The following is a 25,210-nucleotide window of genomic DNA, read 5'->3' on the forward strand; positions in this document are numbered from 1 at the left end:
CCCCGCCCTCCCGAAGTTTCTTGGGCCCCGGGCGGCCGGCGGGACAGATCGCAGGGAGCCGCCGCCCGGCGGGGCGTGGAGGAAAGTAGCAGAGCCCTCGGGGCGCCGGGAGCGAGCGGCGGAGCTGCCGAACTCCGCGGACTCTCCATGGAGGAGGAGGTGAGGGCCGGGCGGGGGCTGGGATGGGTCCCGGGAAGGCCCTCGCTCCTGCCCGCCCCACTTCGGCCGGTCTCGAGACCCCGCGCTCCCGCCCCAGGCAGATGGGGCAGGGGCGGGGTAGGGATCCCAAGCCTGCCTCCTCCGTTATGTCTTCGGTTCTTCTCACCGGCTGCGGGGCGTCGGGGTTGGCATTGTCCCCATTGGATTGACGGGGAGACTGAGGCTTCGGCGACTTTGATGAGTTGCTGGAAGTGGTCTCCGGTTACCGCTGACTCCCGGCGCCGACCGGGTCGGGTCCTGAGGGGCAGAGCTGCGGGGTGTGTGTCTGTGTGTTTTGGGAGGGTTCTGTCACTTTGGGGGCCCTTATCTCAAGGAATCTGAGGCGCAGACAGTGCGTGGTGACAAGAGTTCTGAGGAACCCTGTGACACCCCCTTTCGACCTACCCTGTCCCCTGCACCACATCCTTGGGGGACCACAGAGGCTGGGCCAGCCACTGCCTTCCCCGTGCCTGCAAGGGCTGACCTCCCCTGGGGAACAGAGGGCTGGACGGACCAGCAGCCCCCTTGAGCATCCCTGTATCCCCTCTGGACACTGCAGGTCTGGGCTGGAGTCAGGCACCCTGGGACCCCTGCCCTTTGCTTACACCCAGTTCCCCCAGCAGTGTCCCGCACACAGCAAGCACTTAATATATGCTGGTGGAATGAATACATTAATTCGGGCCTGGTGGGTGACTTTAACTCTTATCCCTCGCGGGGGTCCCAGCTTCTGCCCCTTGCAGCCCCAGGGGAAGGGGCTAGGTCTTTGCCTGTATGGGGTGGGAGGAGGTGAAACTTTCCCTGGGGAGGGGGCAGCCTTGGCTGACCGGAGAAGCTGAGGGGGCTGGGCTGCTGGTGTCTGTCCGTCCTGCCTCCCTCCTTTCTGGGCCACTGTCCAGGAACAGCCAGGCTGTTTGTCAGGGCTCCCTCCAGGCCTGGCCCCGGGATTCTGTGGGATGGTAGATAAGTCACTTCCCCTCTCGGCCTGCGTTTCCTCTTCTGTAAAACGCAGGGCCTGGCCTCCTCCCCCAGGGCCTGATGATGTGACCATGGCCCCTGCTCACAGAGTGGGTGTGTGTGGGGGGCCCAGTCAGTGTTTTGCTGTGGTTTCTTTCTCTCTGTCACGGGTGGGGCTGCTGGCTGCCTCAGGCCCGTGCTATGAGGGCTGGGTTCAGCTTGCTGGCTGGGCCCCTCGCCTGCTCCCAGAGGATGTGGGAATTACTCCATCTCCTGATCTGCTCTGGCCCCCGATTAAAGGAAGTTCTCGTGGGCTCTGCCCGGCCCCGTGTGCCTTCTGACCCTGAGCCCCCAAACATTGCCACTTTCTGACACTCGGATGCCCAAAGCAATTTGGACAATTGGGCTGTTGAAGGTCTTGTCCACCCCGCTACCCTGCAGAGTGCCAGGTTCCCTGTCCCCACCCTGCCTTGGTACCCCCACTCTCCTTTCCCCCCTCCTCCCTGTGGCTTCCCCTTGTTTCTCCAGGCCTCTGTGCATCTTGGTCTCTTAAAACACCTCTTACATCAGAGCCGGCTGCTCTACCCCATGACTCGGGGCCACCCTCATCATCACCTCGACTCCACCTGGCTACCTTGGGCTTCCTGCTCGTGGCCTGACCACCCTGGGGTCAGTGGCCTCCTGTGTGCAGTGGGCTGGTGGTCCCTGTCAGGCTGGGGCTTGGGGAAGAGGTGCTGATCTGCCCGTTGTGTTCCCTGGTCTCAGTTTCCCCATCTGTAACGTCAGGGAGTGGGTGGTCAGCAGTGTGATGATGTGTGTGCAAAAGATTTGAGAGCTGCAGCTGTCGGTGGCTCTCGCTGCTGCCCCTGGCAGGGTGGTGGAAGCCCTGGCTTTGCCCCTGCCCGCCTACAGTCGGGCGTCTTCCCGGCTTGGCCTCTGCCGGCTCCTGGCTGTCTGCTGGCCCTCGCCCGTCTAGAGACAGGCAGGGAACTGGGCCCATCTCTTGCCTTTTCTAGGCTGTGTAAAGAGGTTGAGAGCTTGGGTCTTCCATATCCTTTTGTACTTTTCCTTTTCTGGGCTGTGCAAGTCTTCTGTACTCCTCAGAGCCCTGTCCGTCCTGTGGCCGCCTGCAAGGACTTCCCAGACTAACCCCAAGCCCTGCCCATGGTTGAGAGCCGGCACCGGGGTTTCTCCGGCTGAGTGCTGTGTCTCTCCCCTCCCAAGCAGGGGACACCCCCAGCCCTCCCAGACTGGTGACTTCTTGCTGTGGGGCCTGGAAGTTCCCCCAGGGCACAGCCTGTGCCCCTGAGCCCCCTGTGCCTGGCGACCCCTCCCAGAGCAGGGACTGGGTGGGTTCTTGGTAGAGCTGCTCAGAGCATCCCTGGACTGTTCAAAGGGCAGAGACTGTTATAAGCTGCCGGGGGTGATGGGAGATGGCAACAGGTTTATTTTCTGCTACTCTCTCTCTCTGTCATCACCTGGCTTGTGGCTTTCCATGTGTCTCCTCTGTGTGCAGGGTCCTGGTGACCCAGCTTAAAAAAAAGGAATGACCCAGAGACTGCCCTAAGGCAGGCAAAGGGGAGCTAGGCTTTGGCCCAGGGGAGCCCCAGGAGTTGTTCTCAGCAGGCACGAGAAGGCCTGGGGGGGACTGGTGGGAGGGGAGAGGCGAAACGGGAAGAACTGTGGTCAGCCAGGCACTAACAGGAGAGGCCGAGGCACTGGACAAAACCTCCCCTGTGAACCCTGCCAAGGGAAGGGCCTCTTATTAAAACTTGCTGGGGCATGGCCAGGCCCCCTGGTGGGAGGAGGTCTGGGGACAGGCAGGGGGGCAGGGTGAGTTTGGAGGCAAGTAGGACCTTGGCCTCCAGCCAGGCCTCTTGTAGGGTAGCTCGGCGTGGTGCACGCCATCTGTAGCCCCCTCGCTGTCCCCTCCTCCCTCCCAAAGTGTCATCCTGCCCGGTCCCATCCGTGCTTCAAGGCCCTGGACTTGCTTCCCTAGCTGGTCCAGTCATGGCCTGCACCGGGCTCGGGTGTGCTACACACAGACCACAGGCAAGACTCCGGCCTTGTCCCTCAGAGCTTCCGCTCTGCAGGCAGGTGGTGAGGCAGGCAGGGGAGGTCACAGGTGCAGGGAGTTCAGAATGAGTGAAGTCCCATGGTGGGGGGTGGGCCCCCTAGAAAGCAAGAGAAAGCTCAGGGTTCAGAGGTGGAAGATTTGACAACCAGGAGCCAAAGCCAGGAGCCAGGTAGCAGGAAGCTGGAGTGGAAATGGACAATCCGGGATTGGGACCAGCAGATATGGGATATGGGTGTCCTAAGCGGTGGCTTACCCCACCTCCTTGTTTCAGACAGACCAAGTCTGCCCTTCAGCTTGGAGGCCTAGGCGGTGGCCGGCAGCTGCAGCTGCTCATAGGAGGGGTGTGAGCGTGTGAGATGTGGGTTGGGGGCTCCCGTTTCCTAGTTCCTTCATCAAAGCCCTTGGCCTGTGACAGCTGACAAGGGTCCCCATGAGGTCCGGATACCAGGTCTCGGTGCTGATGTGGGGAGGCGGGTTGGGGGTGCATGATGCGATGGGAGAACCTCCTCTTTCCCTAGACAGGGTGGCCAGCCTCCCTCTTCCTCGTTCCTGAATCTGGGAGGACCACCTGGGACATCCTACATCCCCCTTTCTCTTGCCATCTACAAGTTAGGGAGAGACCCCATACTTCTGGACATCCAAGGCCACCGGCTGAAGTCCAGCCCGGTTCTCTTACACCCAGTGAATGCTCAAGAAATATCTGTGAAATGAAAATAAAAGCGCACCCAGTTGCGTCGTCCCAGCTGCCTCGGGGAGGTGAGCATGGAGAGGGTGGAGGAGAGACGGCCAGAGCACGTCAGAATCTGGAGGGTGCTAGAAGGAAGCCACCATCGACTAATTTTATCTGTGTTATAATTTACATAAAACTTAAAAAAGGGCCCCAGTTTAAAGAGACACAAGCCTCCCCAGGGACACCCTGCGGCCCCAGCTGCCTCTCGCAGGACAGGCCCAGACAGCGTGGTCTGGGGCTGGGCAGGGAAGCCCCTGCTGGTTCTCACTGTGACCCCTTCCCCTTTTTTGTTTTAAGTATTTTTAAAAAATATTTATTTATTTATTATTTGAAAGGCAGCGTTACAGAGAGAGAGGGTCAGAGGGAGAGAGAAAGATCTTCCGTTTACTGATTTACTCCCCAAATGGCCACAACGGCCAGGGCTGGGCCAGGCCAAAGTCAGGAGCCAAGAGTTTCTTCCACATCTCCCACGCGGGTGCAGGGGCGCAATCACTTGGGCCGTGTTCCACTGCTTTCCTAGGCCATCAGCAGGGAGCTGGATCAGAAATGGAGCAGCTGACACTCAAACTGGGATGCCGGCACTGCCGATGGCAGCTTAACCCTCGGCGCCATAGCACCGGCCCCTCCTTCCTGGTCTTTGAACTGCACAGCGTGGTGGTGGAGAGTCTGAGCTCTGAAGCTCAACCCCTGCTGACCAGATACAAGCCACTTAACCGCTCTGGGCTTCTTCATCTGTGAGATGGAGCTATAACCAGAAGAAGTCGTAGAGACGAACTCACCCCATCTGGTAGACATGGACCTGGATGGAACCCAGCCACCCAAGCAGGTCATGACTGGGGCACAAGATGGCAGTGGCTGGCCCTGTGGCTCCTGGGGGCTAGCCATGTCCAGGAGTCTTACTGCCGTACTGGCCTGTGCAGGAGTCCTTGGAACCTTCTCAGATACGGAGCCCCATTGAAGTCCTGACCTGGGGAGAAGGAACTCCTGCTTTGGGGTAGGAGGTGGGGTTCTTTGGGAGGGCGGAGCTGGCGAGGTGGATGCCGGTCAGCGTTCAGCCTGCCTGGCTCCTCCCAATGTCCTCCCTTCTGGGAGGCCTTCCCGACTGCCCCAGCGTGGCCTGGGTCTCCGCTGGCCCCTGTCTGCCCTCTGCCTGTGTGTGTCCTCCGTGCCATTGCACACTGGTGGCTGTGTTTACATCTGCGTGCCTGTGAGTTCACCACCTGCCTCTCCCCACTCGGAGGGCAGGGGCTGCGTTAATTTTGTTTTTCCACGACCTTGCAAGTGCTCAGTGCATTTGCTGACCGGCTGAGTGATCCCACAGGGACAGAAGGGTGTGGCAGGAAAAGGTGGGCCTGGAGATCCGCCTTGAATCCTGCCTGTCCCTCCAGCCGTCACCTCTCCATTCTGAGCTCCACTTCACTGTGGCATGGGGGTGACGATGCTGCCGCCTTGGGGGTGATTGTAACAGTTACGTGAGGCTGTGTAGGGGGTGTTTGGCCTAATGGTTGACGCTGGTTAAGACACCCACATTCTGTATCAGAGTACCTCGGGTTGAGTTCCAGCTCTAGCTGACTCCAGCTTCCTGCTAGTGTGCACCCTGGGAGGCAGCCGTGATAACTCAAGGACTTGGGTCCCTGCCACCCGCGTAGGAGACCCGGGATGGCACTCCTGGCTCTGGCTGGGCTATTGCAGGCATTTGGGGAGTGAACCAACGGATGGGCGCTCTCTCTGTGTTTCTGTCCATCTGTCTGTCTGTCTCTCGACTCCTGACTAAATACAGTGTTTCAGAGATGAGGCCGTGACTCAGTGCTGTGTTATCACTACGGCTGCTGGTATTGCTGTTATTACTTCTGACTCTGGCTTAGGAGTATCTGCCTCAGGGATGGTGGGGACACACACACGGTGATGTCACTAGGTGCCTGACACAGGGACGCGTGCTTTGTGGAGCCCGTGGGGCGCGTGGCCACGTGGTAGCAGCCCTCCTGGCATGTCCTGGTGCTGTCTTCCAGGGCGCAAAGGAAGGGGGCGAGAAGCCTCGGGGCGCGCGGACGGCAGACAAGGCTGGCTGGATCAAGAAGAGCAGCGGGGGCATCCTGGGCCTCTGGAAAGACCGCTACCTGCTCCTGTGCCAGGCCCAGCTGCTGGTCTACGAGAACGAGGTGAGCTTGGCTCTGAGGCTGCGATGTTGGGGCAGAGGGCGAAGTAAAGGGCGGCCCACGCCAGCGGGAGGAGCCTGGGCCCTGCTGCACTCTGTACGTCCTGTGCAGCCTGCGTGAGTGCCGGATCTCTGGGTCTCTGCAGCCTGGGGACAGTCTCTTTAGGCGCAGAGGCCCAGTTCCTGGATGAGGGGCTCCTTGAGCCAGACGTACATCTGGTGTGCGTCTCCTTCGCTGTCCACCCGTACTCTGTTAACTTCCTGTCCCAGGGCAAGATGCCACGTTCCAACGCTGAAGCCTGCTCCATCTCACCGTGGCGTTAGGAACAATAGTTGGTTTGGAAGTCTTACGTACCTCGCTGATGATGCACAGAGCAGGCCACACTGCTGAGGTTCAGGGTGGCCAGTGACTGTCGAGCTTCTCACATCAAGAGGAGGACCAGGTCAAGAGACACCAGCCAGGAAACCCCAAGACTTGTTTTTGGGGCAGATTTTCTTAAAATGTGTGAGATGCTCCCTGCCTTCTACGGAAAGTGCCGGCCTGAGCGTACCTTCCCCTGGCGGCCCGAGTCGCTGGTCAGACTGGCCCATCCCGCCAGGCTGTCCTTCCCCCTTCCTCTGTCCCATCCCATCAAGCTGCCAGCGGCCCCTTGGGTCCCTGTGCCTCTAGCAGTCCTGGTGACTTCCCACGTCTGAGAGGCAGCAGGCTTGGGGTTTGGACAGCCGGGCACACTAAAGCTGTGTCCAAGGGAGAGCCGGTAAAATTCCAGGGGAAGGCTTGGGCGGCCTGGTGTCTTTTCCTTGTAGGTGTTGTTTGTGTTCTGGGATTGAGGCCTGCGTCACCCTGTGCCATTGGCAAATGAAATTTATGGGGAAGCACTGGCCTGGGGGCAGGAGGAGGAGCCGGCCTCTCTTCCCCATTCAGCATGCCTCCGGGTATCTTGGCACGGTCCTGACTGTCCCAGGCCAGCAGAGATCAGGCAGCCTGGCAGGATCCGAGCTGCTTTTCAGAAGCACCTTGTCCTGTCCTGCGGGAGTCTGCGGCCAGTGGAGTTGGGGTGTCCAAGAAACAATGGCAGGAGGACCGGGCTCGGGGCTGAGGGTACAGACAGCCCCCAGATGTTCCACACCTCTGTCCTCGCCAATGTAGGATGTACCACAGTTGGGAACGTGGCAGTAGGGGGATATTTTTAAAAATAAAGGGGGTTGTCACAGCTTCTCCCAGTGCCAGCTGCCGCAAGAATTGAGTGACAGGCTGTCAGCCTTCAGCCCACCAGGCACCGCCAGACGTGTTCTGGACTGCCTCTCCACATCTGGCCACTGCTGGGAAGCAGCAACATGTCCAGATTACGCTTGAAGAGGAAAAAAAAAATCGCTATGAGAAACCTAAATGCCATTTCAAGAACTTAGCACTCAGGGGCGGGGAGCTTGGCCAGAGTGAGAGTTGAGCAATGCTTGTTAGTGCAATTCCTCTTCCTGATGTGCAGAGCCAGGAGGCGAGAGGGAAGGCTCTGGGCCATGACGTTCCAAAGATGCTGCCCCTGCCCCTGCCCAGCGCCGGCCTGCTTATCCTCCTCTGAGCTGCGGGAGTGCCAGCATGATTCAGCGATTCGAGTGCAAGGGGGTGGACCCAGGACGGGCAGCTGTGGGAGCTGGTGGTAGGGATGGACAGACTGTGGTCCTGGCCAGAGCAGGGTGCACTGGGGCCGGTGCTTGTCCAGGTGGACCTGTGAGCTGCCTCTGGATGCTCGGAAGCCTCACTGTGCCAGGCACTCGCTCCAGCAAACCGGTCCTGTGTGTGTCCTGCCTTTTGTGGGACCCTGTCGGGGAAACAGAAGGAAAGCCGAGCCCTGAGTTAGGACAGTGCTTCCCCCGCAGGGCTCTGTCCCCTGCACCCAGGTGGGTGCCTGCACATTGCAGGTGCTCCGCAGAGGATTGCCTGTCCCCAGCAGTGAGGGATGGGGGGCCCTGAAGGAGCGAGGGTGTCCGGGCTCTGAGATTCACGACCATGGAATGCAGGGAAGGTTCCCGGAACAGGAGGGTTTTCCTGGCCCTTGTGTTTAATGGGGGAACCCAGAGGGGATTGGAGACTAAGGGTTGGAGAGAGACACATACGAGCACAAATGTGGAAAGATACCTGATTGAACCTGCTTGGGAGGGAAGAAGCCACCCGACCACCAGCCGCCTCCATCTGGACCCCTCTGCCCGGTGGTCATCCACGTTGGCCATGAAGTCATTTGCCCTGAAGAATCCTGGGGTCTGGGCCTCCCCCCCTACAGATCCTGGTGTAATGGGTTTGGGATGCTGTCTGGGTCTTGTGTGTGTGTGTGTTTTTTTTAAAGATTTATTTATTTATTTGCAAGTCAGAGTTACAGAGTGAGAGGAGAGAGAGAAAGAGAGAAAGAGAGAGAGAGAGGTCATCCATTCTATGGTTTACTCCCCAATTGGCTGTAAAAGCCGGAGCTGCGCCAATCCGAAGCCAGGAGCCAGGAGCTTCTTCCAGGTCTCCCATGTGGGTGCAGTGGGACTTGGGCCATCTTTTACTGCTTTCTCAGGCCATAGCAGAGAGCTGGATCGGAAGTAGAGCAGTTGGGTCTCGAACCGGCGCCCATATGGGATGCCGGCACTTCAGGCCAGGGTGTTAACCTGCTGCACCACAGTGCCAGCCCCATTTTTTAAAAAATTAAAAAAAATTATTTATTTGGGCCGGCGCTGAATCCTCTGCCTGCAGCGCTGGTACCCCGGGTTCTAGTCCTGGTTAGGGTGCCGGATTCTGCCCCGGTTGCTCCTCTTCCAGTCCAGCTCTCTGCTGTGGCCTGGGAAGGCAGTGGAGGATGGCCCAAGTGCTTGGGCCCTGCACCTGCATGGGAGACCAGGAGGAAGCACCTGGCTCCTGGCTTCGGATTGGCGCAGTACGCCGGCCGTAGCAGCCATTTTTGGGGGGTGAACCAATGGAAGGAAGACCTTTCTCTCTGTCTCTCTCTCTCACTGTCTAACTCTGCCTGTCAAAAAAATTATTTATTTATGGGGCAGGTGCTGTGGTGTAGCAGATAAAACCGCTGCCTGCAATGCCAGCATCCCATATGGGCACCAGTTCGAGTTCCGGTTGCTCCACTTCAGGTCCAGCTCTCTGCTATGGCCTGGGAAAGCAGTAGAAGATGGCCCAAGTCCTTGGGCCCCTGAATCCGCATGGGAGACCTGGAAGAAACTCCTGGATCCTGGCTTTGGATCGGCATAGCTCCGGCCATTGTGGCCAACTGGGGAGTGAGCCAGAGGGTGGAAGACCTCTCTCTCTCTCTCTGCCTCTCCTCTCTGTGTAACTCTGACTTTCAAATAAATAAATATTTTTTAAAATTATTTATTTATTTGAGAGGTAGATAAATATTTAAATAATAATATTTAAATTTAAATTTATTTAAATAATAAACATTTTAAAAAATTATTTATTTATTCTAGAGGTAGAGTTACAGACAAAGAGAAGGAGACAGAGAGAGAGGTCTTTCATCCGGTGGTTCATTCCCCAAGTGGTCGCAACAGCTGGAGTTGGGCCAATCCAAAGCCAGGAGCCAGAGGAAGCTACTGGGTCTCCCACAAGGGTGCAGGGGCCCAAGCTCTTGGCCCATCCTCTGCTGCTTTCCCAGGCCATAGCAGAGAGCTGGACCGGAAGTGGAGCAGCTAGGACCTGAACCGGCACCCACATGGGATGCTGGCGTTGCAGGTGGTGGCTTTCTCTGCTACACCACAGCACCGGCCCCAAGAATTTGCAGTTCTAACAGGTTCTCTGGTGGTGGGAATGCTGCTGGCACCAGGCTGGGGGCCACTGCACAGAGCAAGCTATGGATAAGGCAGTGCTCCAGCAGAGATGGGGGGGAGGGGCATGTGATGGGCTGGGAGAGGCCCCAGCCTGGGGTCAGAGGATGGGGGTGTGAGCTGGGCCCTGCCTTTGTCTTTAGGGCTGTGCCCCTTGGGCAGATCATGTCACCACAGGCCCCATTCTCTCCAGGCAGAAAATGAGGCAGGTGCTGGGGCTCTAGGCTTCCAGGGTTACTGTGAGAACCAGGGACTCCCAAAGTGTCAGGTTGCTTGCTGTGGGTCACCAGCAAGAGCTTCTCTAACATGCTGGCCAGTCCCTGGAGCTGTTTCTGCTTCCTTGGACTCCCCAGGATGAGAGGGTGCCAATGCAGGAAGCTATTCAAGCCCGAGCCGGTCTCCCCGGAAGAAGATCCAATGGGCCACCGTTGTCCCAGGCGGCTTCTGGAGAGGCCCCTGCTGGCCAGAACGTGGGGAGCAAGCACTCCAGTGTCGAGGGTGGCTGGAAGAGGCTGAGTTCTGTGCTGGCCACTGGATGGGGCAGGAGCCCTTGCCCTTTGCCTTGTACGGTGCCTGTGGCCCGTGGTGAGGGCTACTGTCCCAGGATGCCAAGTAGGAGGAGCCTGCTTAGGATGGCTGTAGTCCCAGCTGCGCCCTGTCTGTGGTTCCTCTGGGAAAATCTTTTCTGTATTTTGTGACATCCATACCCCTCTTCCAGGCTACCTCTTCTCCACATCTCTGCTGAGCTGCAGGGACTGTATAGAGCTCCCACCCCAACCCCCGTCACCCCCTCCTCAGCCTCTCCAGCTTTCCTTTCTCTGGCTTGGGCTCACCGTTCTCCCCGCCCCTGGGCCACGTGCCCCGATTCTCATCCGAAGGTGAGCCTTGCTGGCTTCCCTCCGCCGGCCTGTCCCGGGTACCGTGCACCTGCGGCCTTTGAGCGCCACCTCTTGTCACTGGATCGGCAGCCTGGGGTCTTCCCTATGACCGAGTGAGGTCCCCACCACATGGGCTCAGGGTTTAGGGGGGCAGCCTGGCTTGCTGAGGGTCTTGGTGGGTCTGGTTGCGACCAGCTGCAGCCCCCTCTGTCTCCTCCCCCAGGATGAGCAGAAGTGCGTGGAGACAGTGGAGCTGGGCAGCTATGAGAAGTGCCAGGACCTTCGTGCCCTCCTCAAGCGGAAACACCGCTTTATCCTGCTGCGATCCCCGGGGAACAAGGTAGGCGGGTGCCCGCCGCTTCCCGAGCTCTCTGCAGGGGCTGCTGGGGAAAGTGACCCCAGAGAGCTGGGGCTGGCCGCGCCCCTGGAAGCTCTGTTGGTTCTCTTTGAGTGTGGCTGAGCTCAAACCTGTGGTTGCCCCCAGTCGTGCCTCGCAAGCACCCAAGGAGCTGGTTGCTGGGTGTGCAGCAAGGGTCCCCTCTCCTTTCCCCTTCCTCCCAGGCTGGGGCTGTCCTTGGAAAGTAGCTTTCGGGAGGTGGGGCCCTCGGCCCTCCCCACGCTCTGGACGCAGGAGGTTCAGCACTAAGGCCAGCAAGCTGTGGCTGTGGCTTCCATCCCACCGGCCTCGAAGGGAGGATATGGCTTTCCGGGGTGGGCTCAGGGCCAGAAGCGGCGCCCCAGCTCTCCGCACCTTGCATTTGCCTTTCGTGGGCGTAGCCGAGAAACTCTTGACGGAGATTCTTCCTGGGCCCTCCTTTCTGAGCAGGTGCACTGTGCAGTTGGTGGCACCTCTCTCTGGTGGGGTTCTGGTGGGTGCCGCCACGTGGGGTGCTTTCACAGATGTCAAGAGAGGGTTTGGGTTGGAGGCCGGCGGGTACAGCACCTCTCGCCTCGCCAGCTGTCACCACACCTCGCCCCAAGCGCTGCCTGTCATGTGCAGCCTTGCAGAGCGGGGCTGAGTCACAGAGGCGGGGCAGGGAGGGTGTTGGGGGGGGGTGGGGAACTGGTCTAGGCTGGGCCTGTGAGAGGCCATTCTGCTCAGCCTCCTGTCGTCCCCGCGGCCTGTGATGTTTTACTCACGTAGCCTCTGTACTGCTCGGCAGTGTGTAGGGACAAGAAGGAACCAAGCCAGCGATGGAGGGGGAGGGGGAGCTGGAGGATGTGCCCAGGGTCGGGCAGGTGTTCAGTGTCTTGGGGTTTGTGGGGCTGGGCCTAGGCTGCTGGTTCTTGGAGAGCAGAAAAAGTTACATTTTGGTCTTTCAGGCCTTGGAGCCCCTGTCCTGTCCCAGAGACTCGCTACATCTCTGAGTGGGCGCCCAGTGCCTGGATGCTTGTTTGGGTGTGAAGGACTAAGTCTGTGTGGCTGGCCTTTGTGTGCGGGCCTCCTGTGCAGGTGCAGGCCCGGCTGGGGGGTGCGGCTCTTACAGCGCGTAGGTGGTGCCTCTTTCCCTAGCTCTGAGAACCAGCGGGTGGTGGGGAGGTGGGTCAGGCCAGCTCAGGGTGGGCCGCCACCTTCCCAGGGGCCTGTTTGTGCAGCTGCATTCTCAATGGCTTCGGCCAGCACCCCCCTCCCCCTGCTCTAACTCTGCCAAGAGTCCAGGTTGGCTCTGGGTGATGCTGGGAACAACCAGCAGGGAGATGAAAGTGGTGGGGGCCTCGGGTGGAGCACACACCCTGGCTCCAGCTCCAGGTGCCCGTCTGTGGCCACCGCAGAAGCTCACACAAGAAGACGGAGTCCCAGAGGGTAGATGCGGATCCGGCCCGGAGCACCGCGTCCGTCTCCAACGCCTCTCATCACCGCCGCCTTTCCCAGCGCCCTGGGTGTTCCCCATCCTCAGTGAGGCCGGCTCTGAGGTCACGTGACCCTGACTGTCTGGTCCTAAGGCCGCCTTTTTTTTTTTTTTCCTTCTAATCAAATAAACAAAGACTCCAGTGTCTCGCACGCCTCCTCCCCCTGCCCCTCCATCCCCACACCCCTGCCCATGAGGTCACAGACAGACGCTGCCAGGAAGCAGGGTGGCCACTGCTGGGCCTCGCTGTCCTGCTGCTCTTGGCCAGCTTGGCCCTTTCCTGTCTCCTTTCTTCCCCTCCCCCCTTTTCCTCTCTGGCATTTAGTCCTGCTCCTTCTCCCAGGCCTTCTGGGCTCCTTCCGCGGCCTGGCTCCTGGCTCCTCCAGGGCCTGTGCCCCTGGGGCTTCTTGGAAGGGCTCTTGGCAGGGACCTGTGTGGCCTGTGGCCCTCGGGGACACAGCTCGTTGGTGTTGCCCCTGTTCTAATCATCCTCACTCAGCCCGGATTCAGGGTGCCCTTGTTGAGAACTGGGTCCCCTGTATCCTTTTTTTTTTTTTTTTGACAGGCAGAGTGGACAGCGAGAGAGAGAGACAGAGACAAAGGTCTTCCTTTGCCGTTGGTTCACCCTTCAATGGCTGCTGCGGCCGGCAGGCTGCAACCGGCGTACCGTGCTGATCCGATGGCAGGAGCCAGGTGCTTCTCCTGGTCTCCCATGGGGTGCAGGGCCCAAGTACTTGGGCCATCCTCCACTGCCTTCCCGGGCCACAGCAGAGAGCTGGCCTGGAAGAGGGACAACCAGGACAGAATCCGGCGCCCCGACCGGGACTAGAACCCTGTGTGCTGGCGCCGCAAGGCGGAGGATTAGCCTAGTGAGCCGCGGCTCCGGCTCTCCCCCTTATCCTTGCATTCTCTCTCTCCCGTGTGTTGGGGCCTCCTTGGGACCATTACAGGTCTTGCCTGGGAGGGGGCCACACATTCCCAGTGGCCAGCCTCAGGTGGGCTGGGCCAGTGGCGGAGGGACTGGCTCCAGTGGTCCTGTTGTCCCTTTGAGGCCCACAGTGAAGGGAGTAGAACTGGGCCACCCGACGGTTCTCAGCCGCTCTCTCAAGCTCAGCTGCACACGCCTCAAGCTCTCTGGGGTGCCAATTCCTGCGCCCAGGCAGGGCCCCGTCCACCCGGAGCCTGTGAGCAGCAGCAGCAGAGGTCAGAGGAACCGGTGCTGCCGCAGCAGCGCCCACCACAGTCTTTGGTGGCCTTTGCAGCCCCCAGATGTGGCGCGGGCCCACCTGCGCCCCCAGCAGCCCTGATGGCTGGTCCGAGAGGCAGTTGCCACGGTGCCTTGGGGTTTCTGACTTTACTGCAGATCTGCTGCCAGGATCAAATTTACCCTGGTCATGCAAATGAGCACTTGGCCATGCCTGGCCTGGGGGAGTGGGTGGGACCCAGGGCCCTGTAGGAGGAGGAGGCCGGCAGCCAGGAAGGAGTTATATAATGGGGATGCTGAGGGGGCCGGGTGACCCGGGGTGTTACATAACTGGGAGAGTGGCGGGAGGAAGGCGCCATCTAACACCAGAGTGGGGGATGGGCAGCCTGGCTACCATCAAGACAGAACTAGGGCATCTTGAGGTCAGAGAGTAGGCAGTGGCCCAAAAATGGGGCAAGGGAGGAACTTGGAGCCAGCTCTTTCATTTATTGGCTCATTCCTTCAGTAACTGTTTACTGAGTACCTACTATGTGCCAGGCCCTGGATGTAACTGTGTTTAATTCCGTCGGCCTTGCTTTGTAGTAGGTGGTGTTGTCCCACTTTACAGAGGCAGGAACTTTTGATTTCTATTCCTGAGGGTTCACTCTGCCCAGTACCACACTCAGCACTTAGGACACCTCATTGTTTTCTCCATTTTTTTTTAAGATTTATTTTAGGGGCCAGCTCTGTGGCGCAGCAGGTTAAAACCCTAGCCTGAAGAGCTGGCATCCCATATGGGCGCCGGTTATAGTCCCGGCTGCTCCTCTTCCGATCCAGCTCTCTGCTATAGCTTAGGAAAGCAGAAGATGGCCCAAGTGCTTGGGCCCCTGCACCTGGAAGAAGCTCCTGGCTCCTGGCTTCGTATTGGCACAGCTCTGGCCATTGCGGCCATCTGGGGAGTGAACCAGCAGATGGAAGACCTCTCTCTCTCTCTCTGTCTACCTCTCTCTGAACTCTGACTAATTTTTTTTTAAAGATTTATTTTATTTATTTGAAAGTCAGAGTTACAGAGAGATTGGGAAAGAGACTTCTCTTCAGTTTTTAAAAATCGTGGTTTGGGGCCAGCACCGCGGCTCAATAGGCTAATCCTCCACCTTGTGGCGCTGGCACCCCGGGTTCTAGTCTGTCGGGGCACCAGATTCTGTCCTGGTTGCCCCTCTTCCAGGCCAGCTCTCTGCTGTGGCCCGTGAAGGCAGTGGAGGATGGCCCAAGTGCTTGGGCCCTGCACCCGCATGGGAGACCAGGAGAAGCACCTGGCTCCTGGCTTCGGATCAGTGCAGTGCGCTGGCTGCAGCACACCTGCCACAGCAGCCATTGAGGATGAACCAACGGTAAAGGAAGACCTTTTTCTCTGTGTGTCTCTCTCTCTCACTGTCCACTCTGCCTGTCAAAAAAAAAAAAAAAAAAAATCGTGGTTTGGGGGTGGCTGTTTGGCCTAGTGATTAAGACGCAGTGTCCCACATCGGAGTGCCTAGGTTCCAGTCGTGGCTCTTCTGGCTCTGGCTTCCTGCTACTGTGCACCCTGGGAGGGCACGGGCGATGGCTCCATGGTTGGGTCCCTGTGATCCATATGGGAAACACACATGGAGTTCCTGGCTCCTGGCTTCAGCCTGTCCCAGTCCTGGCTGTTGTAGGATTTTGAGGAGTGAACCGGCAGATGGGAGCTCTCTCTACCTCTCAGATAAATAAGTAACTGAAACCACAGTCAATGTTCAGATCATGACAGTCACGATGGTGATCGGCGGCAAGTGTGCCCCTTCGTGACGTGCAACCGTCACCACCATCCAGCGCCACAGCTCTTTGCAGCTTTTGGAACTGAAACTCTGTCTCCAGGGAATAATGGAGTGCCTTTTCCTCTCCCCCAGGTCCGTGGCAACTGCCATTCTACTTTCAGTCTGTGATTTTGAACTGTTTCAGGTCCCTCATGTGGGTGGAAACACACAGCCTTTGTCTTTTTTTTTTTTTTTATATGAAAGGCAGAGTTATACAGAAAGAGGAGAGGCAGAGAGAGAGAGAGGTCTTTCATCTGTGGGTTCACTCCCCAATTGGCCAAAACGGCCAGAACTGTGCCGATCCAAAGCCAGGCGCTTCCTCCAGGTCTCCCATGCGGATTCAGGGGCCCAAGGACTTGGGCCATCTTCTGCTGCTTTCCCAGGCCATAGCGGAGAGCTGGATGGGAAGTAGAACAGCCGGGACTCGAACTGGTGCCCACATGGGATGCCGGCACTGCAGGCGGTGGCTTTACCCGCTAGGCCACAGCGCCAGCCCCATAGCCTTTGTCCTTCTGTGCCTGGCTGATTTCACTGAGCATGCTGTTTTCAGGGTTCATTCATGTTGGAACATGTATCAGAATCTCCTAGCTTTTTCAGGCTGAAAAACAGCCCGTTGCATGGAGATCCCAGCCTGTGCTTCTCCATCCACCTGCTGACGGCCACTTGGGCTGCTTCTGCCACTAAGCTGTTGTGGCTAATGTTGCCATGGACACGCTTGTTCCAGTTAGATGCATCATTTTTACAATGATCTTCCTGACTCCATCAGGCAGATTTCAGGGGTATTCTCTTCTACAGATGAGGAGACTGAGGTCAGAGGGCAGAGGGCAGACAGCTGTAAGTGGATCAAGTTGGAAGCCCCACTGCTCTGCTGTGCAAGTGGCCCCTCACATGTCCAGATCTCCTGAGAGGGGATGGGACCCGTGCATGGGTGGGTGGGTGGGGTGGGAGCCAGGAGTCGTGGGTTCTGCCTTAGCCCACCTTAATCTCCCATGAGCTTAGCCTCAGCTCCTTCATCTACGGGACGCAGGGTGGGCTGGAAGTCACCAGCTGGTCCCAGTGCCCTTCTCTTTGCAGTCTGTGTTTCGAGGCTGGGAAGGAGGCCCTGGGACTTTGGGTATCCAGGTGTATTTTATCAGCTGGCACCAGGGCTGAGTGTGGCCCTGGTCCCTGTGTGCCTTCCCAGTTGACACCCTCGGTACCTGTGACCTCTGACATTAAACTCAGCCTTGTGTGGGGGTCGACTGGGCTTCTCCTGCTCTGCAGGCTTCAGGCATCCGGCCTGGGGTGGGGGTGGCCCTGGAGTGGGGCTGGAGCTGGGCTTTTCCACAGGGCAGCCTGAGTCCGCTCAGAGCCTGTGGGAGCTGCGGCTTGGGAGGCCTCTCTGCTGGCTCCTTCCCCTCCTTGTCCTCAAGCCCTGGTGTCAGACCTGTCAGGGAGTCATTCTGGTTTGACTTCGGGATCTGGGGGTGGAAGCTTCATAGACCACACAGGCCAGTCCTGTTAAACGTCTGCTGTGCACCCCACCTGGCTGTCCCGCAGGTCAGCGACATCAAATTCCAGGCACCCAGCGGGGAGGAGAAGGAGTCCTGGATCAGAGCCCTCAACGAAGGCATCAACCGGGGCAAGAACAAGGCTTTTGACGAGGTGCGATGCAGCAGCTGCGCACGGCTGCAAAGCCGCGTGCGTTGTCACTGCTGGGGTGTCTGACGCTGTTACCCCTCTTAGCCCTCACAGCGGCCCCTCAGAGTAGGTGGTGGTGTCCCATTTTACGGATGAAACCGGCCTAAGGAAGTTAAGTCACTTGTTCTAAGTTAGAAAGCAGGTAAGTGCTCGGGTAGAATTGAGCCGATTACAGGCACGCATCCAGCTGGAGACGGCAGGTGGCCCCGTCCGGGGAGGCTGGGGTGGGCTGGGGGTGTTCCCAGAGCCCGAGCCCTCCCTCTTCAGTTTGCCTGCTGGGCCGGATGAGCCCTGGGCCTCCTCCTGTCTGCCTGCAGTGAGGACCCAGCCCTGCGACCTCCACCCCCTGGGCTGTGCTGGCGGCTGTGGTGATCACAGCCAGGATTAGGCTCAGGTCAGGCAGGTGTCCCATGGCACCAGGATCTTCTAGGGAGGGTTTGTCCCGGACACCTTACAGCCTTAGCGATATGGGCTCCAGCGGACCTAGGGGCAGCCTAGATGGGTGCTCTGGGTTGCAGATGGCTGAGACCTGCGGGCAGCCAGTGTGCTCCCACAAGTCCCCTTCAGGCACCCAGGGCCCCTGACTTCTGGCTCTGTGTTGTATCCTGTGTGGCATGTCCAGCCCTTCAGTGGCGGAAGGCACAAGAGTGGGGTTCACGCCTCCACAGAGGCACAGATGGTGTCACCCCCACTCGCCGTCATGGCAGCAGCCCTCTGTGGCGTTCAGTGGCCGCATTGCCCATGTGAGTTTCACTCTGGGGCTTCCCAGCTACTCCTGAGCCCCTTTACTTTACCCAAAGGCCTGGGCCCGAGGGGGCAGAAGCCAGCTTCCTCTCGGGCTCGCCCCAGAGGGCATAGGAGAGTGGCCGGGGCCGGGGCCTCCCGGTACCAGAAGTGGATCGTGGCTTCTTGTCCCACAGTCAAGCCCCGAAGCAGTCCCAGGACTGCCTAGATATCCGCAGGGCATGACATTTAGCAGGGAGACTGAAGTGACCAGAGCGGCTGCAGACAGAGACCCAGAGCGGCACGGGGAGAGGCTGGGAGGTTTCAGCAGCAGGGTGGTGACCCCACCTCTGCGTTAGCTCCATGTCGGGGTATTTCCTGTTCTCCCTAAGCCTGGGGGGCTGACCTGATGCCCCCTCCTTCTAGGTAAAAATAGACAAGAGCTGTGCCCTGGAACATGTGACGCGTGACCGAGTCCGGGGAGGCCAGAAGCGCCGGCCACCAACCAGAGTCCACTTGAAGGAGGTGAGGCCTTGTTCCAGCTTGGGTGGGGGGAGGTCAGCTCAGCCTGGGACCCCAGCTCTGTAGGGTGGCAGCCGGGCTCACCCCACCCCCACCCCCTTTTCCTGAGGCCATCTGGAGATAGGGCTTTCTGAATGGTAGGCAGGAAGTGTGATGGAGACACCTGTGCCCTTCAAGGGTACCTCGAGAAGTCCATGGAAAATGCAATTAAAAGCTGAGCTCATTTTGGTGCAATTTTTTTTAATGCATGCACAGTTTTTGAATAGTAGGCATTTTCTGAAATTTTGAAGTGCCCTGTGCAGGTGCAGGTTTCAGGGTACTTGAGCCCATGGCCATTTCCCTTGTTGAGTGCACACCCTGACCTTGGCCGGAGTTGGTGCCGGAGGGAAGCAGGCCCGTGAGGCTGCTTGCCACCCCTCAGAACTCAGCTTCCAGCTGGCAAAGTGCCCTGTGCACAGACTACCCCACGCCCGGCTGGGTTGGGTCTCCGTTCAGAAGGGGACCCTGGGAGGCCAGTGCAGGAGGGACCCAGAATCACTGGCATCTGAGCTGATGCTGTGGTGCAGGGAGGGTCTCAGCTGGTAGACTTGCAGTGAGGGGACTCCCAGGCGCAGTGATGGGTGCTGAGACGTGAGGCAGGACAGCTCAAGGAGTGCCACGTGCCTCTGTTAGCTGGCAGATTTCTTAGGAAGGGCTGGGTACAGGGGAGAAATCCTGGAGGCCTTCCCCACAGGGATCGGGGATGGGGGTGCAGGTGCCTTCCAGGGGGGCAGTTTGAGGCCCTGGCCGAAGCTGGGGGATTGAGGGTGGAAGGGGCAGGGGCTAGGTCAGCTCCAGAGGGGGATGTGAAAAGAGGTACCCCTGGGAGAGATAGCAGGAAGCAGGAGCCACCAGGCTTGTGGTTGAGTGTGGGTTCCCCATGCCTGGGGACTGGGCGAAGGGAGGCTGTGGGCAGAAGGAGGCCGTGGGCAGAGGGAGGCCATGGGCAGAGGGAATTTGGGAGACCGGGTGGGTCAAGAGGAGTGGTCAGGAGAAGCTGGTGGCAGAGGAGAGATTCCGGGGGCCAGGAAAGGGCCTCAGAAGTGGGGGGCTGCAGGGGCAGCCAGCAGGGAGCCTGGCACCAGGAAGTCAGGGAGGGAGGGGCACTTCCGAGAGAGATGGGCAAGGCCCTGGGGGCCATCCATCGGCCACAAGGTGACCACAAGGTCCCAGGGCAGGACTGTGGAAAAGGCAGCTGACATGTACAGCGTATTTTCTGAGAGACGGAGTCAGCTTAAGGCTGTCAGGGGGTACATAGCTGGGGCTGCCCTGGGGCAAGGACCCAAGGAGAGTGGAGGGAGTGTTTCTGAGGTGAGACAGCCTGCTCCTGCCTTGTCAACTGAGGGCAAGGAGCCTGCAGAGGGGGTGGCCAAGGGAGCCAGAGAGGAAAGGAGGCGTGGCTGCCTGATGGGGGATGGGGAGGCAGCAGTGTGTGCTTCTGAGTGTGAGTGCATGGACACATGTATGTATGCATGTGCGTGTATGTGTGTGTGTGAATTGGTGTGTTTATGTTAATATGTGTGAAGAGTGAGTGAGCGTGCACATGTATGAGTGTGTGTTTGTGAGCATGTGTGATGTGTGTATTCATACAAGTGTGTGTATATGTGTTTTTGAGCGTGCACATGTATGAGTATGTGAGCATGTGTGAAATGGGGGTATATTTGTGAGTGTGTGTGTATGTGGGCATGCACATGTGTAGTGTGTTTCTGTATGATGAGAATGTGTGTATGAGTATGCATGAGATGAGTGTGTGTATGAGTGTGTGTGTGTGTGTGTGTGTGTTGGGGGTATCTCTGTGGTGGTCCCCAGTGGCTGAGAGCACGTGTGGGCCAGATCACATGGTGCTGCAAAGGGGAGCGAGGGTCCCCCTGGGAACCCCTGCCATCTCAGGGACCGTGCGAGAGGCCGCCTGCCCAGCTCTGCTCCGGTGTCTCTGAGGTCCCCGCAACCACAGGATTGGCTGCCCAGAGCCAGGGGGGGACAGCTGCCTGCCTGGTGCCGGGTTCTCCTCTGGCAGGTGGCTGTGGTCGGGGAGTGGACACAGGCCTCCAGCAGCTGGACTGGCAGCTGGGACAGGTCCCAGGAAGGCCTAGTGGAAGTGAGTGGGTGCGAGGTGACTCAGGGGCACTGTATTTGAGTCCTGGTCCTGTCACAAGCTGGCTGTGAGGGCCCCAGGCGTGGCGGCGGGCAGAGTGACTACAGAGAAGGGATCTTTCTGAGAAGCGCACAGCCGGGCTGCCTGGGGCCATGTCCCCTGCCATTGAGAGGAGCGGTCTCACAATCGTGACAGACACCAGGCCCGGCCTCCAAGAGGATACCCTGGCTCCGGCTTCCTGCTCAGTGCTCCCGAAACAGGGAATTTGAGGGAGAGGAAAGGATTCAATCAGGAAATCACTTTAGCTTCTAATCAAGGAGGCTCGGAAGCCTGGGCAGAGGGCACGGGGGTGGGCGGGGCCTAGATGAGAGGGCGTGGGAATCACTGTCCCTCAGGGAGGATGATGCCCACACACTGTCCCTGCCCCCAGGTGGCCAGCGCAGCCTCGGATGGGCTTTTGCGCCTGGACCTCGATGTTCCAGACAGCGGGCCTCCAGGATTTGCCTCTAGCAATGATGTCAGCGAGAGCCAGCCCCGGGACACAGCGCGGCCCCTCATGCCTCCCACGCCTCCCACCAAGCCTTCCCCAGCACCTGAGCCCAGCAGCCTCAGGGAGCCGGTCGAGACGCCTGTGGCGGAGACGGCCCCAAGCCCCGATCCCGCAAGCGCTGAGGCCCAGCCTGAGAGCCAGGAGGACTCGGAGACCCCCGAAGCAGGGGACGGTGGCCCCAAGCAGCTGCCCAGCAGCGTCCTGCCTGACAAACTGACCGTGAGCTGGGAGAACCCCAGCCCGGAGCAGCCGCCCGCCCCAGAGAGTGCAGAGCCGGCTCAGGTGCCCTGCTCGGAGACCTCGGAGGCTGCCCCCAGGGAGCGGGGGGAGCCCCCGGCGCCCCCACCCAAGATCCTGTCGGAGAAACTGAAAGCCTGCATGAGTAGGTCTTCGGCTTCCAGTCCAGCCCACGGTCCTGGAGCCCCTGAGGCCCCTGCCCCAGGCCCAGAGCAGGTCTCTGTGAACGGTGTGGATGACGGTCCTGAGCCCACCAAGCCATCCCAGGCCGCAGGCACCCCTGGGACTCCCCGAAAGGGTGTGCCAGTGTCCACAGCACCACACCCCTGGGACCTGCCGCCTCAGTCCCATCCCCGCTGCTCATCTCTTGGGGACCTGCTTGGGGACGGCCCCCGGCGTCCACGGCAGCCCCGGGAACGGCTGTATCGGGCCCAGCTGGAGGTGAAGGTGGCTTCTGAGGAGACAGAGAAACTGCTGAACAAGATGCTGAGCAGCGAGCCGGCCCCTGCGAGCGCCGAGACTCTGCTCAGCCAGGCTGTGGAGCAGCTGAGGCAGGCCACCCAGGTCCTGCAGGAAATGCGCAGTTTGGGAGAGCTGGACCAGGAGGCCCCGGGGCTGAGGGAGAAGCGGAAGGAGCTGGTGACCCTGTACCGGAGAAGCGCGCCCTAGGGCCTGCCGACCGCCCCATGCATCACAGCCCAGCCCTGCCAAGAATGTGCTACTGCTCAGGCTGCCGAGGGGCCGCTGGGCAGGTCCGAGGAGACTCCTGGGGTCCTTCCTGCCCTGGCCAGTGTGCCAGGCACCACCCGGGGCCGCCTCCCGGCCACCTGGCCTGGCCTCCAGCCTCTGGGGTCTGGGCTTGGCTGGGAACACACCTCAGGCCCTGCAGGGTTGTTACAGACTGGGGTTCCTGGGAGTGACGTCATCTCTGTCCCCAGCCCCAGAAGTTTACATTCCTTGAAGCCTGTTCTGAGACGCTGCAGAGGCCTTGGGGCCAGGTTCATCCCTCAGCTGGGTGAAACCTGGGAGCTGGCGGGCTTGTCCCGCGGCAGGTGCGCGGCCCCTCTCTGGGCTCTCTGCAAAGCAAGGGCACTGCCTGCAGCCTCTCCCCCTCTGCGGAGCGTGACTGCAGGGCAGAGGTCTGGGGGGTGCCAGGGTGGAAGGGGAGCTCCGAAACTTCCCTTAGTCTTGTCTCTGCCTTGGGCCCAGCTTGTGCAAGCCTTGCACACTCCTGGAAGTGAGCCCCACAGAGGTCACGAGAAATCAGGCCGCAGAAGCGATGTCACCGTAGCTGGGATTTGTCTGGGTCTCTGTGGCTTTTCCTCAGCCCAAACAGGTTCAGGATCCCTGTCATTTCTCCCAGTGACGATGGGAGCGTGTGGGAGTCTGAAGCCGCTCCCCACTCCCCCATTCCACGCCACATGGGCTGCACCGTTTTAACTCCCTGGCAGGAGCATTTTCTCCTCCCCTTCCTTGGTCCATCTCGGCACCCTGCCCCTGCCCCCATGGCCCCAACTGCAGGAGCACATGTGGCCTCCATCCTGCTGCTGCAGCTGCACCGAGGGCAGAGCTCGTAGGTGCAGAGGCCCTGCAGGTCGGAGGGTTGGGCCTGGCTTCCTAGGCCTCACTGTCCCCCCTCCCCGGGATGCGGGGGTGGGGTGGGGGTGGGAGCAGCTTCCGGCGGGAGATTCCTGCTTGTGCACTTTTGTTTACGGAAAGGGAAGGGAGGGTGGCAGCATGCCCTGGCCTTTCTGCCCCCTGCCGCCCGCCCTCCGCGGGCCACCAGCCGTGCCCACTGAGGCCGACCAGTGCAGTCGACGCCTTTGTTACTGTCCTGTCACTTTGTTCTTGAGGGTAGTGGGCAGCGATGCAGAGGTGCAGGGTCCACCCTGTCGTCTTCCCTGGGCAAAGCAGAGGTGAGCAGCAGCGCTGCAGCTCTGGCCCCGCTGGCCTCCCCGAACCACACTCCCTGGACCCATTGGGCTCCCACGCCGCCGTCTGCCTCTCTCTCCACCTGTCTCCAGTGCAGGAGCAACAGTGTCATCAGGTGCCCGCAGTCACGTGCCCCTGCCGCCTTCCCCTGGGGAGCAGCCTTCCCTCACCAGCCGCCGGGCTGGCTGGGGCTTTAGCCAACACACCTGCTTCCAGGATGTGGAGGCTGAGTTTCCTACTGTGTCAGGTGACCAGTGGGCCGTGCCACCAGTTCCCACGGCTGGGCAGCCTGGGCCCCGGGGACGTGCCAGCTCTAGTGGAGGAGGCGGGGGAGCAAGGAGTCCACAGGGACTGCTGTGTTGTCCTGGGGCAGGATGGCATCCAGGGTCGTCTGCCTCTGAAGCCTTTCTCGAAGTTTGGCAATAAATCCCTTTTTATGGAACTTCTCTGCCCCAAGCCTGTCTGTGGGTGCGGGGGTCAGCTCCAGGGCTGGCCTCCGGGAAGCAGAGGGCAGGTGGGAGTTGGTCATTGGCGTCATCAGTGCCAAATTTGGCTCTTGGGCCCTCTTTCCAGGGGCTGGGCTGGGGCCCTGTCGGTCCCAGTGCTCCATCCTGGCTGAACATTTCACAGCCCTGCTCCCACTTCTTGTTTCCATAGGCTGGGGGCCAGGGTCATAAAGAACAATGCTTTCAACAGTTTCTATAAACTTTGTATTTGGAAATAATTGCAAACTGAGAGTGAAATCGCAAGAATCAAAATAGTACAAAGGGACACAGTACACGCAGCTTGCTCTATTGTTTTCTCTGCAGAGCGTTTCCTGTTCTTCATGTATGCACATAATTTTTTTCTGAATCATTGGAAAGTTAGTTATCATGGTCCTTTATCCCTAAATACTTCAGTGTGCGTTTCCTAAAAATAAGCCTGTTGTGTCATGTGACCACAGTACCGTTATCAACATCAGTTTATTTCGCACCGATACAGTAGTTTGTTGTTTATATTCCTGTGTGGCCTTCGACCCAGTAGCATCCTTTATCATATTCTAACCCTCCTCCGCCCCCGCTACAGGAACACAACTGTCATCTCACTGCCACAGTCTCTCTTTCATGACACTGACATTTTAAAAAAAAATATTTATTTTCATTTTACTTGAAATACAGAGAGAGAGAGAGGATGCCCCCATCTGAGATTCAAGAGAGAGAGAGAGAGAGAGAGAGAGAGAATGCCCCCATCTGAGATTCATTTCCCTAATGCCCACAGCAGCCAGGGCTGGGCTGGGCCAGGCTGAAGCCTAGAACCTCGAAGTCAATCCAGGTCTCCCACATGAGGGGGAAGAACCCAGGTGCTTGAGCCCATCCCCTGCTGCCTCTCAGGGTGCTCATTAGCTGGGAGCTGAGTAACGGACTCAAACCAGGCAAATGCCCACCCTGATGTTTTTGAAGAAAACAGTGCTGCCTACCCTGCTGGGCAGCCCCCTCCCCGCCACTGATAGACGGGTCCTCATCTGAAGTTTGTCTGAGGTCTCCTTGAGATTTGGTTGAGGGTCTGGATTCTCAAACAGTAGACTGTACAGGCGAAGCTGTGCTTCCTGGAGACAGGTGCTGTGCACCTGCCCCTCATGGGTGATGTTTGCTTTGAGCACCTGTGTGGTGTCTGACTTCTGTTTGTTGAGTTACTGCTTTTTCTCTAAGAAACCATTTGTGGGAGACATCTTTTTTTTTTTTTTTAAGATTTATTTATTTATTTGAAAGTCAGAGTTACACAGAGG

General features: G+C 59.0%; 1 protein-coding gene across 2 annotated transcripts; it reads left to right on the forward strand.

The window, feature by feature from the left end:
- On the forward strand, positions 1 to 23,887 carry PLEKHO2 (pleckstrin homology domain containing O2). 2 transcript variants are annotated; one of them, XM_051822335.2, is made up of 6 exons: positions 1 to 159; positions 5,969 to 6,118; positions 11,026 to 11,142; positions 17,207 to 17,311; positions 18,497 to 18,595; positions 21,157 to 23,887. In XM_051822335.2, exons 1-6 carry the CDS (start codon positions 148 to 150, stop codon positions 22,180 to 22,182), a joined length of 1,509 nt encoding a protein of 502 aa, XP_051678295.2. In that variant the 5' UTR covers positions 1 to 147; the 3' UTR covers positions 22,183 to 23,887. The 2 variants fall into 2 exon arrangements, with proteins under 2 accessions (XP_051678295.2, XP_051678296.2); XM_051822336.2 differs by lacking the exon at positions 11,026 to 11,142 and having other exon boundaries at positions 18 to 159.
- The last annotated feature ends 1,323 nt before the right edge of the window (positions 23,888 to 25,210 follow it).

This window comes from Oryctolagus cuniculus, chromosome 12 (assembly GCF_964237555.1).
Source record: "Oryctolagus cuniculus chromosome 12, mOryCun1.1, whole genome shotgun sequence".
In the NCBI taxonomy this organism is placed as follows: Eukaryota; Metazoa; Chordata; class Mammalia; order Lagomorpha; family Leporidae; genus Oryctolagus; species Oryctolagus cuniculus.